A 20,756-nucleotide genomic window follows, 5' to 3' on the forward strand; every position below is an offset into this window, starting at 1 on the left:
AATTAGCTAGTTATTAATCATAGAAAAGGAGCAAAGGCAAGGCCAGACATTATAGTCATGGTCCCTCAAAAGCATTAGGGGAAGAGGATTGGACAATGGAAAGATAAACGCATGCCCAGTAAAGTTGGGATGACATAGGGAAGATACATGCCTGTCAATCACATCTGGGGACAGAGATGGTTGGCCAGAATGGGCATGGCCACTGCAAACATTCAGGAATTTGGAATATATATTCCCCTCAACAAAGAAACTTGCATTCTTATGCTCTTGGTTCCTCTTGGCACTCTTTTTAAAAAAATATTTTTATTGATTTCAGAGAGGAAAGAAGGAAAGAGACAGAAACATCAACAGTTTCATTGATTGGCTGCCTCCTGCATGCCTCCCACTGGGGACCAAGCCCGTAACCCAGGCATGTGCTCTTGGCTAGAATTGAACCCAGGACTCTTCAGTCCGTAGTTCCCCGCTATATCCACTCAGTCAAACCAGGTAGGGCGCTCTTGGCACTCTTAGCTCATGTCTCACACTTGGCTTCCTGGCATTCTCCCATGTGGCCCACAGCCATGCAGACCCTCACAGACAATGTACTAATGAACTGCAACCAGTTTGATGCTGTACTGGACCCTGGTGTTTACAGAGTATTTTGATCCAACAGCTCCAACATGGAAAGGAAACTCTGGACACTGGCTTTGCTTCTAGTTTTACTAAAACCCCAGATACACTTCTTTTATGATTGGACAAAGGGAAATCCAATTTTGTAAAACCAGGGATGTAATTCCATGAAAGTTAAGCTTTCTCCTGTATCACATCCTCCCATGGGGACTTCCAGAAATGCTTTTTCCAACAGTACCCCAAACTCCCACTAACAATAGGGAAAGATGAGGCATGTTTTTCTTCAATAACAGAACCACTTCCATTTCCATTTGTTTGTCCAACTGGGAACACCAAAGGATGGAACTTCATCCTTGCAAGCTATCCTGTCCAAACTTGAGGATATCATCATTAGTTGTGCCATCAACAGATTGTTTTACTGTTCTAGAGTTAAAAGCATCTGGGTGGAGTGGCGCATGATGAGAAAAATGAATCCCATGGATCCTCCTTTCCTATTCATAAAGTGGGTCCGTAATTCTGAAGTGATATTATACAGACCCTGTGTTGTTAGATCAAATACTCTATAAGCACCGTACTTTCCAGAACCACAGACATGGATGGCTACTCCCAGGCTGGACTTTCAGCAGATCAGTTACTAGATCAGTAGTAATAAATAATGGTCCATTTTTGGGCCCTTGCACAGCTACCATCAGAACTTTTTCTGCAACACCTGTGGGTCAAAAGAAATACCTAACAGTATTGTTGATTAATTAGTTAGATCCAAATAATTAATAAGAATTTATATCTTAACAACTTTGAAAAAGAAAATACACATAAATTGAAAAAAATAATTTTTTTTCATTCTTAAATAACTATAGTCTACACTAATAAAAGAGAAACATGCAAATTGACTGTACCTCCGCTACACCCACCAGCCAATAAGGAGCAAGTATGCAAATTAACCCAACAAAGATGGTGGTGACCATGGAGCTGGAGCGAGCAGGAGGCTTGGGTTGCCCCCGGCGATGGAGGAAGTCAAGCTTCCCACCCGCCCTGGCCGACCCTGGCCTCCACTCAAGGCTACAAAGCTTCAATTATAAAAGATAAATAAATCCCAGGTACCTGCTTCCAGCCAGCCCTGGCCTCTGCTCAAGGAGGCACTGGGAAAAAAAAAAAAAAAAAAGGAAGGAAGGAAGGCAGGGAGGGAGGGAGGGAGGGAGGGAGGAAGAAAAAAAGAAGGGGCTGGGAGCCTGGATCACTGCAGGGGGGCGGGCAGCCTGAAAACAGCCCTCAGTTCCTCACCCAGGCTTGCCACACTCCCATGGGGTGAGGGTCCCCGCTGGGGGGCTTGGCCAGCCTGCAAACAGCCATCAGCCACTCACCCAGGCCGGCCCACACCCCAAGGGAACCCCCACCCTGATCCGGGACACCCTTCAGGGCAAACCAGCCGGCCCCCATCAATGACCAGGCCTCTATCTATACTAATAAAAGGGTAATATGCTAATTAGACTGGGAGATCTTCCAGGAGACCTTCCGGACATTCTTCTGGATAAAGCCATGGTGGCGGGGCGGAGGTAGAGACAGTTAAGAGGACAAGAGGGGGGCAGTTGTGGGTGATCAGGCCAGGATAGGATTGCAGTTGTGAGTGATCAGGCTGGTGGGGGGCGGGATTCGTTGGGGTTAAGCAGACCAGCAGGGGGGCCAGTCGGGGGCAAGCAGGACGTCAGTGGGGGTCAGTTGGAGGTGATCAGGATAGCGGGGGGGGGGGCAGTTTGGAGTGAGCAGGCCAGGAGGGGGGGCAGTTGGGGGCGAGCAGGCCAGTGGGGAGGGAAGGTGGGGGCGAGCAGGCCAGCAGGGGGTGGGGCAGTTGAGGGTGAGCAGGCCGGCAGGGGGGGCAGTTGGGGGCAAGCACACTGGCACAGGGGGCAGTTGGGGGTGATCAGGCTGGCAAGGAGGGGCAGTTGGGGGCGAGCAGGCTGGCAGGCAGAATGGTTAGGGGCAATCAGGCAGGCAGGCACGCAGGTGAGCAGTTAGGAGCCAGCAGTCCTGGATTGCGAGAGGGATGTCTGAGTGCTGGTTGAGGCCCAATCCCTGTAAACCGGCAGTAGGACATCCTTCGAGGTGTCCCAGATTGGAGAGGGTGCAGTCCGGGCTGAGGGACAGGCCCTGCCCCCTGCACGAATTTCATGCACTGGGCCACTAGTTACTTAATAATGGGACATGTGCACCTTCTAGGCACTCCACAACTTCCCAAACTTGGAATCATATTGAACATGCCACACTCCTTTCCTGTTCCACATTGATTTTTGTGCAGTGCCTGATTTGTATCACAGCAAGTAGCAAGAAACTTTGAAAAGATAGGACATCCTCAAAAGGAATGTTAGCATGACCTAATGTCAAAAATGTGAACTACCTCAAGCTAGTAGTTTGCAACAGATGTTGCTGTAATTCCTTTGAAATTTTGAAATACCCCATAGTATTCATGTGTTTCTGCTGTGGAGCGGGCCTAAGCCATCAGTTGGACATCCTTAGTGCTGCCATGGAGGCAGGAGAGGCTCCCGCCACTGATGCTCCACTCACCAGCTGTGAGCCTGTGGGAGCACACTGACCATCAGAGGACAGCTCCTACATTGAGCATCTGCCCTCTGGGGGTCAGTGTGTGTCATAGCAATCGGTCATTCTGCCGTTCGGTCAATTTGTATATTAGCCTTTTATTATATAAGATATATAAAAGCCAAAGCGACCAACAACCAAACGACCAACCGGTCAATCGGTCGCTATGATGTGTACTGATCACCAGGGGATAGACGCTCAACGCAAGAGCTGCCCCCTTGTGGTCAGTGTGCTCCCACAGCGAGAGCAACACTCAGCAAGCTTACTGAGCAGCTCGGTGGCAGGCGCAGTGGGGCTGGAATAAGCGGAACGGCACACGCTTCTCCCTGGCCACCTGCTGCTTCACGCACTACTACACTCCTCAGGGGATGTCGGACTGCCAGTTTCGGGGCTGAAACTGGCAGTCCGACATTCCCCAAGGAGTCCTGTATTATGAGAGGGCTCCAGGCTGAGGGACACCACTGGTGCACGCATCCATGCACCAGGCCTCTAGTATCCTTATAATTAACAACTTCCCAAAACCTCTTAAAAGCCTGAGATATTATACCCATCAGTACATTTCCTTCTACAGGAATCTCATAATTCACCACTTGTGAAAGTTTTAACAGTTGCACAGCTAAAGGGCATGCCAAGGGTTATCAGTACCAGTGCTCCATCTTATACAACCTGTAGTGGGGTTCACACATTGCCAGCCAGCCACCAGCAGATAATCTAGCCCCAAAATCCCATTTTAAAGTCTACTTCCTCAGACCATTCCTGGTACCATAACTGTCTTGAGTAAGGTTCCCCAGGAAACAGACTCTGAACTGGAGATTTGCACACCAGAAGTTTATTGAAGAATGCCTTCCAAATCATCAACTGTGGGAGAGTGAAGGAAGTTAAGATCTGAACAGAGAAAAGAGTTGAATTACAATACAATCACAGGATGGCCTCAGCCAATCCCATGGGGAGCTCTGGAGTTGGGATCTTCAAAGTTATCCTGTCTTAGTGTAAAAGGCCAAGGTATTTATATCCTCACATAATACAGGCATTGGCTACTAGCTGACCCTGAAGAAGAAGCACGACTTAGTCTTAGAGGGAAGCAGCTCTGTTGGCTAAGGGGAATGCCTGGAGAGGGACTTGGAGGCAATCAGTTTTAGCTGCCAATATTCACAACAGCTAGGGGAACCTGTACCTGAACAGAGGGATCTGGGTGGTGAACCACAGCACCTGCTATACCACTACTGGACTAGTATACCAATTTGGCAAACGAAGGGAGAGAATGAAGCATTTACCCTGATTTCTTAGGAGAAACTACAGTTCATCACTAGTTGGTAAGGGAAAACACTGCTTTGCAGAACAGAACCAGCTAATGAACATAGAATAATAGAATTATAAAAATCATCATTTTGAAAGTCCTAATAAAATTATTGACTCAGACAAGGATTATCAAAGGATGTTAAACCCATTAGGTCAGTGATGGCGAACCTATGAACGCGTGTCAGCACTAAATACTTAGTTTTTGGTTTATTGAATACAATTATATATAACAATTATACATTTATGTTATTTAAACTATAAATATCGCGAAATAATGTTTTTTCCTCAAAGTGACACACTACCTGAGTTATGCTCAGTTTTTTGGCGAAGTTTGACACACACCAAGCTCAAAAGGTTGCCCATCACTGCATTAGGTGAAAGATATACACAGTATGCAAAAGTTATTTACTCACTTACTGCAAATGGAAAAGGCATACATTTATGGAAAAGAGATCTAATGGGTACCATCTTACCCAAGTAATTAGACTGGGCATTATTAAACAGTGAGACAATCTGAAAATCTCTGATGGCTTTCGACAACCTCTGGATAGGATGCAATATGCAGTACCCATAGCTATATACAAAATACAATTGCTAAAAAAATGTTTAACCAAAACTAATGAAGCTTTAAAACTAACTTCCATTTACAGGAAATATGGGATGGAAGACATAGAGATTAACAATATCTGGGGAACTGTCCTTAAGGAACTAGATTTATAAGACATTCTAGAAAAGGTAAAATATTGTGACAAAAAATGGGTTAGCGGTAGGAGGAGGGAATTAACTGAAGAAACTTTATAGAGTGATGTAAATGTTTTATACTTGACTGGTGATAGTTCTAAGACCCCCTCATATAAACACTTTTAAAGGGAGAATTTTATTGTATGTAAAATTTTATTGTATGTACCTCGATTAACGAATCCCCTCCTCCAAAAACCTGAATGTTTAATGTTTTTGAATAAAACAGTGAGACTATTCTGTCTGTTGATATTTAAAAAAAAAATATTTTAAAGTGCAAAAGTATTTTTAAATTAACATTTTTATTTACTTTATAAGCCCAAAGGCAAGATTTTCTCTTCTGTTAAGCTAAGCGAGTAATTAATTTCATATTTCTACCTACCAATACACCAAAAGAACAGTTGTTTTAACATGTGTTGATATACAATTCCATAGATATAACAGCTAGCACAAATACAGGTATCAATCCTACATCACTTCCTAAAACATTCCTACAATAATCTCCAATAGCTCAAACCCATCAGTATCTATTGAATAAAACCAAATTCTTGCCCTGGCTGGTTTGGCTCAGTGGATAGAACGTCGGCCTGCGGACTCAAGGGTCCCAAGTTCAATTCCGGTCAAGGGCATGTACCTTGGTTGCGGACACATCCCCAGTAGGGAGTGTGCAAGAAGCAGCTGAATCAATGTTTCTCTCTCATCGATGTTTCTAACTCTCTATCCCTCTCCTTTCCTCTCTGTAAAAAATTAATAAAATATATTAAAAACAAATTCTTACCTGGCTGTTCAATCTTCCCTGCCCTCAGGCCACAGTTTCCATTTCCAGAATGAATTCCCACTAGTCTCCCTCATAACTCCTATATTCCAGCTCTAATGGGATTCTTACCATTACCTACACACAACTATGCTTTCTCACCTCTTGCTCATGCTTTTGAGCCAGCAAGGAATGCTGTTCCTTTGTCCTAATACACTAGGCTTTCACAATGGTTTCATTTAACACTTTTATCAGTATCTCCCTTTGTATCTTTCACCCCCATCCAGACAATAAACTGAAGTGCAGAAACTTTGTCTTATAAATCTCTACAGGGCCAATGGTTAGCACTAGTAGTAATCCCTGAACCTTTGTTGGATTAACTGACTATTTAACTTCTTACAACCAAAATTCCATGCATCTGAAATATAGGCTCAAATACAATTTTTATCAACAAAGAGATAAAGCAGCTAACAGAACTGAGTGGGTTTAGCTTAGAGAAGAAAAGCAATTCCCCCCTTTAACCACAATATCACTTTTTTTCTTTGATCTTCGCTCACACTTCAACTTTGGGGGAAGGGGGTGCAGTGAAGAAGGAAACTTGATTTAGTGCAAAACAGTTCAACTGTGATACAGCACAGATGTGAAAATAGCACAACTATAGAAGGGCTCTGGGGCCAGAGCCCTCTCTGGTTAGACTGGTTTGCTTTGCAATGCATGAGTTTGCACCATACCATGATGGTCTTCTCTCTTACTTTTTGTGCCAGTCTGCTTCACTCTGCTCTAGGAGACATCTTCCATGCTTCAGCTCAGACAGGGAGACATAGTCTCCATTAATCAAGAGGGTGGGGGGATGTACTTTCAAGAAGCTGGCTCATAAAGATGGGAGTCCCCACCCCTGGTCCCTGATTGGTCCATGCTCATGCAAATGAGGACTCCAAAACCCTGCAGTTTGGTCCAAAAGGCCACTGGCCTGATTGAGCCGCTCAGATTGGTCGAACTGCACAGCTCTGATTGGATGAGGAAAGCCTCAATCCTAATGGCTGCAATAGGATTCCAGGAAACCTTTATAAGGATTGGCTCAGATGGCAGAAACACAGTATAGGCAAGCAGTTTAGCCCAGGCTTCTCCAGGAAGTGCAATTTGCATGAGAGGCTCCTTTGCAGAAATGGCTGGTAGGCTCTGTGTTTGTTTTTTTTTAATTTGAGCCCACACTTCAACTTTCAATCAACTCAACTAGCCATTTTTCCATTTCTCTTTTGTGTGGAAAAACTTATATTATCATGCTGATTAGAATATTAAATATGTGATTTTAATGATAATAATAACCATAATGATAACAACAGCAGCAGCAACAGCTAACTTTACTTACTAATAAGCACTTACCATGCACAGGCACAATGTCCTTTCAATACCAATAAAGTTACAAGTAAAGAAACAGACAAAGGAATACTAGTTAACTTGCTCAACTTAAGATAGAAAAAGGTAGAACTAGGATTTGAACTAAGGTAGTCTGTCTCCAGAATAGATTTAGTCACTGAGCTATGGTTTCATCCAAATGCAACGTTATGCTGCCATTCACACACAGAACTGATCAAACATTCCGTTATTCATTTCCTTTCCCATCTCTTTCCCCAACTGAATGTTCTCATTTTGATTGGTTCATTAATACAGAATATATTTATTCTATCACTGAATAAATGAAATAATTATTCCCATGTTCAACACAGTCACTGAGACGAAAAATAAAAGAACAAGACATGATCCTTGCCTTCTCTTTGTCTCCCAATTCCATAGGCTCCCTCACTCTCACCATGATGTATATTAAGTGCTAATATTTAATAGCACTTAAAGTGCCAAGCCCTTTACATATATGAATTCATTTACTCTACAAAAAACAATTATTATTATTACTATTATTAACTTCTTCTACATAAAAGAAAACAAAGTGATAAACAAAAGTAAAATAAGTGGAACTACAACAATCTAAAAAGCTCTTGTGCAGCAAAAAAAAAAAAAATCAACAAAATGAAAAGGCAATTTACAGAATGTGAAAAAAATATTTGCAAATCATATATCTGATAAGAGGTTAATATCCAAATTATATATATATTTATATACAGGGTGTGCCAAAAATGTATACTAAAAATGTATAAATGTATACATTTTTGGGAGACAGCCTACACACACACACACACACACACACACACACACACACACACACTAATATAATTCAGTAACAACAAAACAAGCAATCCCAGGAAAGAATTCCAAGAAAAAAATACATATGGCCAACAGGCACATGAAAAAGGGCACGCAACATCACTAATCATCAGGGAAATGCAAATCAAAACCACAATGAGATATCACTTAAACCTGTTAGAATGGCTGTTATCAAAGAGATAACAACTGTGGGTGGCCATGTGGAGAAAAAGGAACTCTTGTGCACTGTTGGTGGGACTGTAATTTGGTGCAGCCACTATGGAAAACAGTACGGAGGTTCCTCAAAAAATTAAAAATTGGACCAGCACATGATCCAGCAATTCTACTTCTGGGTATTTATCCAAAAGGAAAGGAAAACACTAACTCAAAAAGATATCTGCACCTCCCTCCTTGTTCTCTGCAGCAGCATCTACAATAGCCAAGACTTGGAAGCAACCTAAAGTCTAAGTGCCCATCATTGGATGAGTGAACGAAGAAAACACTATTATTATTCAGCCATTAAAAAACAAAAAAGGAAATCTTGCCATTTGCAACATCATAGATAGATCTTAAGAGCATGATGCTATGTGAAATGTGTCAGACAAAGACAAATACCGTATGATCTCACTTATATGTGAAATCCAGAACAGGAAAAACAAACTCATAGATACAGAGAATAGATTAGTAGTTGCCAGAAGGGGGTGGGGGATGGGCCAGGGAGGGAAGATTGGGCAAAATGGGTGAAGATGGTCAAAAGGTACAACCTTCCAGATATAAATAAGTCATGGAGATGCAATGGATAGCAGGGTGACTATAGTTAATAATACAGTATTATCTACAGGGGGAGATAAAAGTAGGTTTACAGTTGTAAGTATGCAAAACACTGAGTTTATTCTTGTATTATTATTTATTAATTATTGCATTACTTTCCATATGAACAACTATAAATCTACTTTTGCCCTGCCCTGTATTTGAAAATGCTGAGAATAAATCTTATTTTCCATCATAAGAAAAAAATTATAACTATGTGTGGTAATAGATGTAAACTAGACTTACTGTGGTGATTCATTTCATAATATATACAAAAAAGGAATCATGTTATATACCTGAAATTATGTTATAAATATCAATTACATCTTAATTTAAAAAAATAAGAAAACTGAGGTATAGAAGTTATGTAACGTATGCAAGGTCACACAGCTTAAAAGTGGCAGAGCCAATATTTAAAACTAGTGGACTTCAGAATCCAAGCTCTTACCCACTTCACCATAATGCCATCAAAGTCATTAACTCCATTAGGCTTGCATCCCTCAATGTCTCTACTATACACCTAAGAAATAATCCAGGGTAATGAATTCTTTCAATACGGACTGATAACTAACTCACCTTGTTTTGTTCTTTAAACACAAGCTTGTTCTCACCTCAGAGCCTTTATTATAATTACCTAAAAGACTCTTCCTCTAGATCTGTCTTCCCATTATTACAATTTCACTTAAATGTCAATTCCCAGAGACCTATCCTGACCACCCTACCTAAAACACTACAAATTATCTATCAATGAAATTAGTTTTATTTTTTCTATATTTATCACTACCTGATATTATCAGTTTTTTATTTATCCCCACTAGAGTGGAAGTTCCAAGAGAGTAGTTAGTTCTCAAGAGAGTAGAGACCTTGTGCATCTTGCTCAATGCTGTATTTTATGCATCTAAACCAGTGCCTGGCTCACAGGAGGCACTTGATATTTACAGAATGGATGCCAAATATTGTTATAGATATTTGGATTACCAAAGTAAATAGGATATAATTCTTAGTCTCAATAAACTCTTAGTTTTTATATTTTTAAACAGCTCCTCCCCTTGTATATTAAAGACTAGCTCCTAACTTTTTTCAACAGGTAACCGCTCTACCTGTCATTTAAAAAAAAAAAAAGAATGTTTTTATTGATTTTAGAGAGGAAGGGAGAGGGATAGAAAAGGGGTAGAAAGATAGAAACATCACTAATGAGCGAGAATCACTGATCAGCTGCCTCCTGCACTGGAAATCAAGCCTGCACCCCAAGGCATGTGCCCTGACCAGTAATCAAACTGTGACCTCCTGGCTCATAGTCAATGCTCAACCACTGATCCCCACCTGCGAGGCTCCACCTGACATCTTAAACCAGTCCCTGAGATCTATCTTCCTTTGACCTCTCCCCATCAATTATCCCTCTCTCACTTCAATTTCTCCTTCTCTACTTACTGATAACCTGTTCATCTCCCCATTTCCTCAACATCTCCCACTGACTCTTCACCACATCTCTCTACTATGACCACTTCCTCAAAAGTCATCAGTGACCTGGAAAGTGTCCTCACTTTCTTCAGCATTTAACACTGCTGTGAACTTCCAATCTACTTTCTTAGGACCAGAGGTGCTACGATCTCATGGCTCTCTTCCTAATATTTTTATTTTTTTTAAAGCTTTCTTCCTGTTCCCTTTCTCTCATCCTTTAAACTTCATGCTCACTAGAGAGAGCTTCATCTTCTAGTCTTGCTCTCTCTGTCTCTGAAATATCTCATCTGCTCCTCCAACTCAGCTAGTTATAATATTATTCATTCTGTACCTAAATCCCATTTCCACTTTCCCATTATACTTAATAAGAAATGTGATTGAATTTTTAAGCAAATTCTCAATAAAGGTTAGTTGCAGGCTAAGACTTAGAAAAAAATAATGTGAACGATAATAAACAATAATGTTCTGAACAAGCTGTTGAAGGTAATATTATACAACTTAAGGCAGTTTCCATGAGTACTTGATATACGTGAACTAATTCTTCATTAATTTTAACTGACAGCTTGTACAAGAATGGGCCAAAAGCTAAAAATCATTCACAAATTTTAAAACTTTAATACAGTTCTAGATATACAGAAATTGCATTACACAAGTATAGCAGTAAGAAGTAAAAATAGGATTGTGCCAGTCACAAGTTATTGTGTGATTCGGGAAATAACATACAAAGTAAATTCAAATTCTTTGGCAGAGCTTTGTAAAGATGTATCCTTAGTACCATAATTCACAGACTCACAGCTCAAAATTATACCTAATTATCAAAGCACAGTGTCTAATAAGGTTTTCTGCTATTTTTAAAAACACTAGTAAGAAACAAATTTGTGCCATTATGGCCTTCAGCTTAGATAGCAAAAGGTAGTTACACACATTTATAACCATATGATAAAACTACTCATGCATCTAATCCAGTAAATAATCACAGACATGAGAAGACTGGTTTAACCAGAAAAAAAATGTGAACAAAACTCCACCTTTACAACTCTGCAATAGATAGAGCCACAGCACATACTGGTAAAATTCCAATACCTGACTTACAAGCTACCCCCTTTCATAATGGGAGAAAATGACATCTGGTTATTGCCTAACAAACTGCGCATTCAATAAATACAGTAAACTCTGTGACATTTAACAAAATTCTACAATGCTTTCCCCATTTCCCCATATATTGCAAGAAGCTGTGAGAAAAATGATGATGCTAACTCCCAAATACCACTGTCACAGCCAAGCTGGTGAAACAAGTCAGTCACCCTCCTTCAGGGTGTGTGGCATGTAAGGGCATGGAAAAGAAAACAATAGAAGAGCCCTCAGCAAAAAGACACCCATATTTTAAGAAAAAGAAAATGAAAGTGATTTAACATCTCCTACACGTCAAGGAAGCTAAAGGAACAGGGAGCCTAGGAAAAGATCTAGGAGCTACTCAAATTTTCTAGTTGGTGGCAGCTGAATACTATCTACCAGCTGTCATATTTTTAAGTTCAGCGTTCCCCTTTTCCCACAAAACCCGCTCTACTCTAAAGCCTATAAGTGACAGACTAATGAAATGGCTGATGGGACATCAGAACACAAGAGCAGCTGCAACCACATTTCTAGAAGACCAGTTATCAAAGTGCAGCTCTAAAGATCTGAATCAAATACCTTTGGCATCCACATAAATCTCCATCTGCATCCCTCTTGCTTAATTCTCTTACACTGAAACTCCATGCCTTATCCAACTGCCTGATTATCTAAAACTCGTCATATACATAAATATATGAATATATGTGTATACATGTATACATATACATATATATACATAGAAACTATATATATATATATATACACGTATACATATACATATATACATAGAAATTACATGTATACATATGTATACATATACATATATATACATAGAAATTACATATATACATATAACACTATCCTTAGCCTATACTATTCTACCCCTAAGTGAAAGGCAGAATTGGCAGATTTTTATTTTATTTTATTTTTTAGGGGAGTTGGAAAGGGGAGGATGGAATGTCATAGGGGATGGGAGGGGTGAGAAATTCGTGCAAATACTATTGCGACAGACCCTGGAAACGCCACTGCCTTCACCACTCTTGCCAATTCCCTTCCTGTATTAATTACCCTCTTACTCTTTACCCATCCCTCCTCCTTTCTCAACAATACACACACGTGTCATAACCGACCCGCACCATCCCCTTTTCTGGAACATCACACGCTACCCTCCCACCCTCGCTAACCACCCACAAAGACACACACTAAGAGCAGAAACTGCTGCCACCGCACCCTCCTACTTCAGCTAAGTGTTTCTAACCACGCAGCATCAAGCGCTTGCTGAAAGGGCGCTCAGTAAATATGTACGTAGACACGCGCGCGCGCACACACACACGCACACGGGAGCGCATGCAGCATGTGGCGCAAGGAAGGGCACCCGGACACGCACCTGGAGGCCGAGTGTCCAGCGCTGCTGCCTCCCTGGTCCCTGTCACTGAGCGCAGCTGTGTAAATCCTCCGGTAGCGGTCGGCCAAGGCCCGGCCTGACAGCAGCAGCTGGTAGTGACCCCGGGAGTCCGCGGCGGGCAGCCCCAGCCCCAGCCCCGCGGCAGCCACGGAACCCTCGGGAACCGGCATGAACAGCGCCCCCGGCGCCGGGAAGGAAGAGATGGTGGCGGCTTGGAAGAATCCGTCCCCGCCGGGCCCCGAGGAGGCGGCGGCGGCGGGGGAGGCAGTCGCTGCGCACATCATCATCCTCGCGGCCGCCGCTGCCTGGTCCCCGCGGGCCGGACAGGCAGACACGCGCGCGCACACACACAGCCCTTTTCCAACGACGACGGCTCCGGCAGTGGCCTCTCGCTCCAGCAGCCGGGAGACTACAAAGACAGCGACGACCTCCTCCTTCTTCTCCTCCTTCTTTTCCTCCTCCCCCCCGCACCGCCTTCGCCGCTACTGGGGCCGCTCATCTAACCCCGCCACCTCGGGAGTGTAAGGAGGAGGCGTAGCCGCCACAGCTGCCGCCACCACCGCTCCCACCGCCCGGACTAGCCGCAATGGGAAGCTGCCGGCTGCACTGGGCATGCGCTACTCCCCGCACATGCTCAGTAACTCCAGCCTTTTTTCCCTCCCCACCCCCTCTCCTCCACCACTCCCTCTGCCTCTAGGCTTTGGGGGGTGGGGCTGTGAGTCCCCGCGGAACCTGAAAGAAATCCACTTCTCCGGGCTTTACTAGCAGCTTGAGGAAGAGTAAGGAGGAGTGCTAGGCAGGCTGTCAACTACAGACGCTGGGCTTCAGGTAATGGTTTCTGACCTGGTGGGAGAGCTGGGACCTGAAGCAGGGGGAACGTGCCTCCCGCCGGAGTCTGAGTGTTATGTAACCCTGCCCCCTCTCCCCGACATGAGCAGTGCTGATTAATTCAGAATTCAAGGCCAAGAAGGCCAACCGGATTAGAAGTCCCTTTGCAGAATTTTTGTCTTTAGGATTTAAGTCTATTTAAAATAGCATTTACTTACAAAAGACAGGTAGTTAATTAGTGCATTCTTTTTTTTTTTTTTCTGTGAAAGTAGAATTCACAGTTAGGACAGTATTCACAAGCCAGAGTCATTCAAAAAGTATTGTTTTCAACATTTACATCAGAGTTCAATCTTAAGGCATTAGACTATTCTTAAATATTCTTTTGTTGACTCCACATTCCTCCTAAAAGTGCACTCTTATCTCTTGAGAGTGGTTACTTAATGGCTCATCTTTTCCTGCCCAGACTTACATTACTAAAGATAATTCTTGAATATGGCCTGAAACTATAATTGTGACTTATGTCTGTACAACACCTGGAAATGTCATATCTACCAAAGATCTTATCATTGTTATCTATAAAATGTAACACTTGCTGAGTTCCCTCTTCCAAGCTATTCTACTAACCCCTTCTAAGTAAATACTCTAGAATTATATTTGCCAATGCACATTTCCTATTAGTCTTATCTTTACTTGAAGAGTATAAATTTATACTCCTGACAAAATCATTAAGTCCTGTCCTCCCAGTACTATATTCTTTATCCAATTACTAGCTCCTATGTCTGTGCCTCTTCACTGAACGTTCTTCTCTTAAAAAGAAAAAAACAAAACAAAAAATCTTGGGAAAGTAAATTAATTCTAGTTGGGGAGGGGGATTCAGGGAGAAAGTGGTAAAGGAATGTATTTTTTCTGGGGCTTTAAATGATAGATGGATGTCATTTTTAATAACATTAAAAAACAAAATAGCCAGAAGTGGGATAATGAAAACACAGGGGCCAAGGGTAGGCCTGCAGAATCATAGTATTTTCGTACAGTGAGTAGCCCTGTTAAACAATTTTTGTCTTATTTCTTCAACTTATCCTATAAGCTCCTTCAGAGATTCTTATTTATCTTTGTGTCTTCCTTAGCTTCTTGTATAGACCCTTGTCCATAGAAAGTATTCAATAAGTATTTGTCCTTACGTTTCGGTAGAGTTACAAGTTCAATATTGAACAGGAAGCCCTCTTCCCCAACCCTGGGATGAGCGCTAAGACACAGGTAGAGAGGCAGCTAAAGGCAGGTGGAATTAAAGGCCTGAACTGCATGTAGGAGCTGCTGTAAGGGCTCCTCACTGTTGTAGAAGTCAAGGAGGTAGCTAAAGCCTCCGACAGACTAGGATTTGTATCCTAACCCTGCTGTTTGTGTCTTTGGGCAAGTTTCGACCTCTGAATGAATAATGGTCAAAATAATACAACGTGATATTATGGGAGAGCTTCAAGCATCTAGGATGTCCACCTTGGTACATGACTTCGTGCAAGTGGTAGTACACAAAACAAAACATTCTAGATATTTTTCATAAGGACAAGTATGGCGTCTGTGTCCCCCCATTACATTCCCAGATCCTTCTACACAGGCTCTAGCCCCAAGCAGGAGGGAAATATATATAGGTTGAATGGATGGATGGATGGATGGATGATGAGTACCCAGAAAAACATTTCCAGCTTAGACTTAGGTGGTGGCATGTGCAGTCATTGTCCATGTACAGTTTCTAGTGGGGACTGACCCTATGGGCTGCACTGGTCCCAAGTTCTTCCCACCCCCTTCCTTCATTTCACTTGGGTCTTGACCATACCCTTCAGTCCCAGGCAGGCACTTTTCCTGAGCCTCTGGGTACACACAAAACCCGGTAACTGGATAATTTCAGAAGGAACCCCTTGTCATTGAGCAGCACAGCTAGGCGTGCGCAATGCCCACACTTGCTCACTTAGGTTTCAGACCGAGGGTGGCGTATCCTTCCACCGCCGCGGCAGCAACAGCGGGCGGCAGCTATCCTCTAAATTAATAGCAGACGCTGCGTTTTCTTTCCTCCTCCTCCTCTTCCTGCCTCTGCAGTGTGCACTCCCCGGTCACTGCAACTGCTACAGCTTCTGCCTTGGCAGCTGGGCGCCTTGGAAGGCTTCCCTGGGTGGCCGGGAAGAAGAAGGAAAACAACAACAACAACAAAAAAAAACACAACCATTGGAATCTCCTTTAATTCCACTGTCAAGGGGACTTGAAGGGAGGGTGGCCCCCCAAGGCTTGTCGCACAGGTCACCTGAACCGTCCCTGCTGACGGGTGATTTGGGTTTCTGGCAATAGGCAAAGCAAACGTCCCCTCCCGCCAATATTGCGCACCCTACTAACTCAGTGTCTGACGCTGCTGTGCTGGAGGTGAGGTGGGTGGGGTCTGGGTATTAAAGAAATGTGCAGAATGAAAGAACATTGCTTTGTTTTTCCTGTCCCACTGAGTGCGGCTCCTGCACTTTCCGCGCTGCCATCTTAGCTTTATCTTCTCTCCAGGCTGGGGTGTGTGCCTTTGGGTTGGGAGGGGTGGGGCTAGAGGCTTGCGGGAGAGTGGATGGAAGGAGCACTGGGCAGGTTGGGTGTCAGAATTGGCTACATGGGAGTTCAGGGCACAGCTGCCCTCAATATTGAACTAAGGCAAATCCTGCTTTTAACCATTTTATTATTAAAACACATGCGTAGTATTTTGTAGTCTTTGTGGTTGGTATCATGTTCATTTCTCAAAAGCATCTGTCTCTCTAGTCTATGATCATCTAAGGCTATGGTCTTTCGTTGGTGTTTCTATGGTCTTTCGTTGGTGTTTCTATGGTCTTTCGTTGGTGTGGTCACAGATTTTGTCACTCTTTACATTGACATTGCAAACCGGCGACTATATAATGTTCTAAACTCTTTACAGATTTACATATTTTACACTCTGTTTCTTTAAGGGTTTTTTATTTGTTGTTGTTTTTAAAGAAGGCCATCAGCACTGACATATTTTTTTAAATGGCAGAAACCATAAAGTGTAGGTAAGTGGACAATGATTGATGTTGTTAGATTCATTCTAAAGGTTAATATTGTACAAATGTTTCAAGATTACAAACACAGGAAGCATGTATGTTATTAGGAACATCTAGACTGCTGAAATGCTGTGGACAAGAGTCTGAGTTGGTTTCTCCGATTTATATAATGATGTATTAAAAATAAAATTGGTAGTTGAGAACATTTTAAAACAAACCTGGGTAGCTGAGAACAATGTGGAAGGGAAAAAAAATGCTCAAGCTTTAAGAGTGAAGAACTGCTTCACCCTTCAGTCATCTTTGCGTTTTAAGGGCCACAGGATTCTGATCCTTTACAAATATGACCATATTGCACTTTAAAATGAAATATATTTTATATAATCTACTTATAAATAAAACTGAACAGGAAAATTCAACATGGCAATTGAAATTCTTTTAAACATAAATTACATGTTGGCTTCCCTAGAAATTTTGACTCTTGCTTTAAACAGCTGTATTTTTAGAGCTTTGGAAGATTCAGTAATTTGTAAGCATGAAGATTGAATCTTTTTCGTTTTTATTCATATTAGTTTTTAAAGTTTTACATATATACAAATTATATATCCAAGTTTTCCTACAAGTAAAAAATTTATATTTAGGGGGCCTGACTTATAAATGAACGTTTTTGTCCCTGAAAATTATACTAAAATATTTGTTAGTGGGTGAGGATATTCTTTGAAGTAGTGAATTCAATAATATATACAGGGTGTCCCAAAAATAAGTATATACACTTAAACAGCTAATTGCTCAATTTTGAAAATGAAATGTATTTTCAAAAACACTGACTTTATGATTATTCAAAGTGTGTGTATACATTTTTGGAACACTCTATATTTAATGTGTCACTTTTTTTTTTTAAACCACATTGTTGTGATGCATTTTAGACCATAGGATGCTTTCACAGCTGGTATAGAAAGTCATCCTATCTAATAAAAGAGTAATATGCAAATTGACCATCATTCCAACACACAAGATGGCTGCCCCCATGTGGACACAAGATGGCCACCACAAGATGGCCAGCAGGGGAGGGCAGTTGGGAGGGACCAGGCCTGCAAGGGAGGGCAGTTGGGAGAGATCAAGCCTGCAGGGGAGGGAAGTTAGGGGTGACCAGGCTGGCAGAGGAGGGAGTTGGGGGCGACCGGGCCTGCAAGGAAGGGCATTTAGGGGTGACCAGGCTGGCAGAGGAGGGAGTTGGGGGCGACCAGGCCTGCAGGGAAGAGCAGTTGGGGGTGACCAGGCCTGCAGGGAAGGGCAGTTGTGGGGGACCCAGGCTGCAGGGAAGAGCAGTTGGGGGGGACCAGGCCTGCAGGGGAGGGCAGTTAGTGCTGACCAGGCCTACAGAGGAGGGCAGTTAGGGGTGACCAGGCCTGCAGAGGAGGGCAGTTAGGGGTGACCAGGCTGGCAGAGGAGGGAGTTGGGGGCGACCAGGCCTGCAAGGAAGGGCAGTTGGGGGGACCCAGGCCTGCAGGGGAGAGCAGTTGGGGGTGACCAGGCCTGCAGGGAAGGGCAGTTGTGGGGGACCCAGGCCTGCAGGGAAGAGCAGTTGGGGGGACCAGGCCTGCAGGGGAGGGCAGTTAGTGGTGACCAGGCCTGCAGAGGAGGGCAGTTAGGGGTGACCAGGCCTGCAGGGGAGGGCATTTAGGGGCAAACAGGCTGGCAGGGGAGTGGTTAGGGGGTGATCAGGCTGGCAGGCAGAAGCCATTAGGTGCAATCAGGCAGGCAGGCAAGCAGTTGAGAGCCAGCAGTTCTGGATTGTGAGAGGGATGTCCGACTGCCCGTTTAGGCCCGATCCAGGCCCGATCCAGGTAGGATCGGGCCTAAACGGGCAGTCGGACATCCCTCGAGGGGTCCCAGATTGGAGAGGGTGCAGGCTGGGCTGAGGGACACACACACCCCCCTCTAGTATAAAGTATATCTCCTTGAAAGAGAGAAATGGAAGAACCACGTCACTATAACTTCAAAAACTTCTTCAGTATAGTGAGGTTTTAGAGGGTTTTTTAAAAATATATTTTTATTGATTTCAGAGAGAGAAGGGAGAGGGAGAGAGAGCTAAAAACCTCAATGATAAGAGAGATTCATTGAGCGGCTGCCTCCTACACAGCCCCTACTGGGGATGGAGCCCCAAACCCAGGCATGTGGAAGAGGGGGTGGGGGAGGAATCATGACCCCCTGATTCATGAGTGGGCGCTCAACCACTGAACAACATGGGCAGGGTGAGTTGTTACAATTTTAACTAATGGCTATAATTTGACACACAATAGTTAAAACAGATTATAGTTTCTCACTTTTAGGGTCAAAAATTATCATTCATGGCTCACATTCTCTGTTAATTTATTTGAAATAACATCAAAATCTTAGCCCCACCTAGTTCAACTTCCTGTTTTGATCAATATTTTTACTTTTATATTTTGAAAGTAAAAAGGAGTCCATTTACTAGTTCATAAGTAATTCTCTTAAAAATAGTTCAAATCACACACACACACACACACACTTTTTTTTTTTAACAAATCATGTCAGGTTTGCCTTTAAACTGGGCCAGAAACTATTTTAAAAGTATTTAGAACACACAATTTATGAAAATTTGTATTTTTTTCTAAACTAACTTGTAATATGTGACAGCTTTTCTTCAGTTTAGGCAGAATAATCTTATCTGTAGGATGTCAAATATTGGGAACTGGGTTAATTCTTTATGTGGTAGAGACCACACTGCTTCCAGGGAAATAAAACTCAAAAAACTGTGGTTTCCCTACCCGTATTCCTGAAGTCCACCTCTACGTGGGCGTGGGATGGTGTGCCAGTAGTTTGCTTGTTTGCATTTGAGTCCCTTCCTCTTCATTTCCCTGCTCTGCTGTGTACAGCAGGGGAATGACTCCTGCAAGCTACTTTTTTCCAGGCTCCCTTGCCAGCTAGCTTCAAGTTAGGTTCAACCTGTGCGTGAGATGGAAAGTGGGAAGGGGAGAAATCCCCCTTCTTTGCCTCTTTCTGCTTGCACAATGTCATCTCTGTGGTTCCAACTCCTGCTGGGCAGCTTCTCCCTCTATGATCCAGCTCCAGCCAGGTAAACTCTGATGTGGAACCAGTTCTCACTGGGCAGCCCTTGCTCCTGGAATCTGGTAACAGCAGCTCCTCCTTGGGTCTCTTCAGCTCTAGGGATTGTAGTGGCTTCCTGCTGATGTTAATCTCTTAGATGTCTCTGTACCTTGTTTGGCTTCTCAGCTCCTTTAATACTCTTGCCATTAGTTCCCCATATGTATTCAGTTCCCTCCCTTAATGACCTGGAATGCACGTCTCTGTTTTCCTGTTTGGATCCTGAATGATACAGATAGTCTTCCATTCAAATAATAGACCTGATTTGACTTCTCAGCCAAATGATGGCATCTGTCATTTTTCATCTAGCCTTTGAAGTTTATGGATCTGACCTCAATCAGCAAAACCGAAAAATGCTTTGAAAGCCATATGGATTGACTCACCTGTACGTATGCCATATCCCCTTCTTCCTTGCCTGCCTCTACTATAAAGACTAAAAAGTAGGAAATATTCTCTCGATAAGCCTCTCCTGCATCTAGGGTTGGCTTTGGGACACAATTTGGGCCAGTTAGATCAAAGAAAGTCTGCTGGCACTACTTCTGTCTTTCTTTCTTAAAGATGAGCAGGATGGTTGATGTAGCCATGAGACACTAGGTCTGAGATAAAGGCCAAGAGCATCACTGACTTAGCCTTGACACTGCAGGGCAATTGAACAGTTTCAAACTTATTTTTGTGCAAGAAAAAAAAACAAACCTCCAAATTGTCTCAGTGACTGTTATCAAAGTATTCTGTTACTTGTAATTAAAAGTGTTTTTACCAGATATACCAACCCCAACATCTTATC

General features: G+C 42.9%; 1 protein-coding gene across 6 annotated transcripts in view; it reads right to left on the minus strand.

Moving 5' to 3' along the window:
• Positions 1-13,581, minus strand: part of MYCBP2 (MYC binding protein 2) — a 310,827-nt gene extending 297,246 nt beyond the window's left edge. For all 6 annotated transcript variants that reach the window (XM_054719873.1, XM_054719875.1, XM_054719871.1 and 3 more), the window contains exon 1: positions 12,963-13,581. In XM_054719873.1, the coding sequence (XP_054575848.1) occupies positions 12,963-13,267 (305 nt within the window). In that variant the 5' untranslated portion in view covers positions 13,268-13,581. The remainder of the gene's footprint in view (positions 1-12,962) is intronic.
• Between the last annotated feature and the right edge of the window lie 7,175 nt (positions 13,582-20,756).

This window comes from Eptesicus fuscus, chromosome 8 (genome assembly GCF_027574615.1).
Source record: "Eptesicus fuscus isolate TK198812 chromosome 8, DD_ASM_mEF_20220401, whole genome shotgun sequence".
In the NCBI taxonomy this organism is placed as follows: Eukaryota; Metazoa; Chordata; class Mammalia; order Chiroptera; family Vespertilionidae; genus Eptesicus; species Eptesicus fuscus.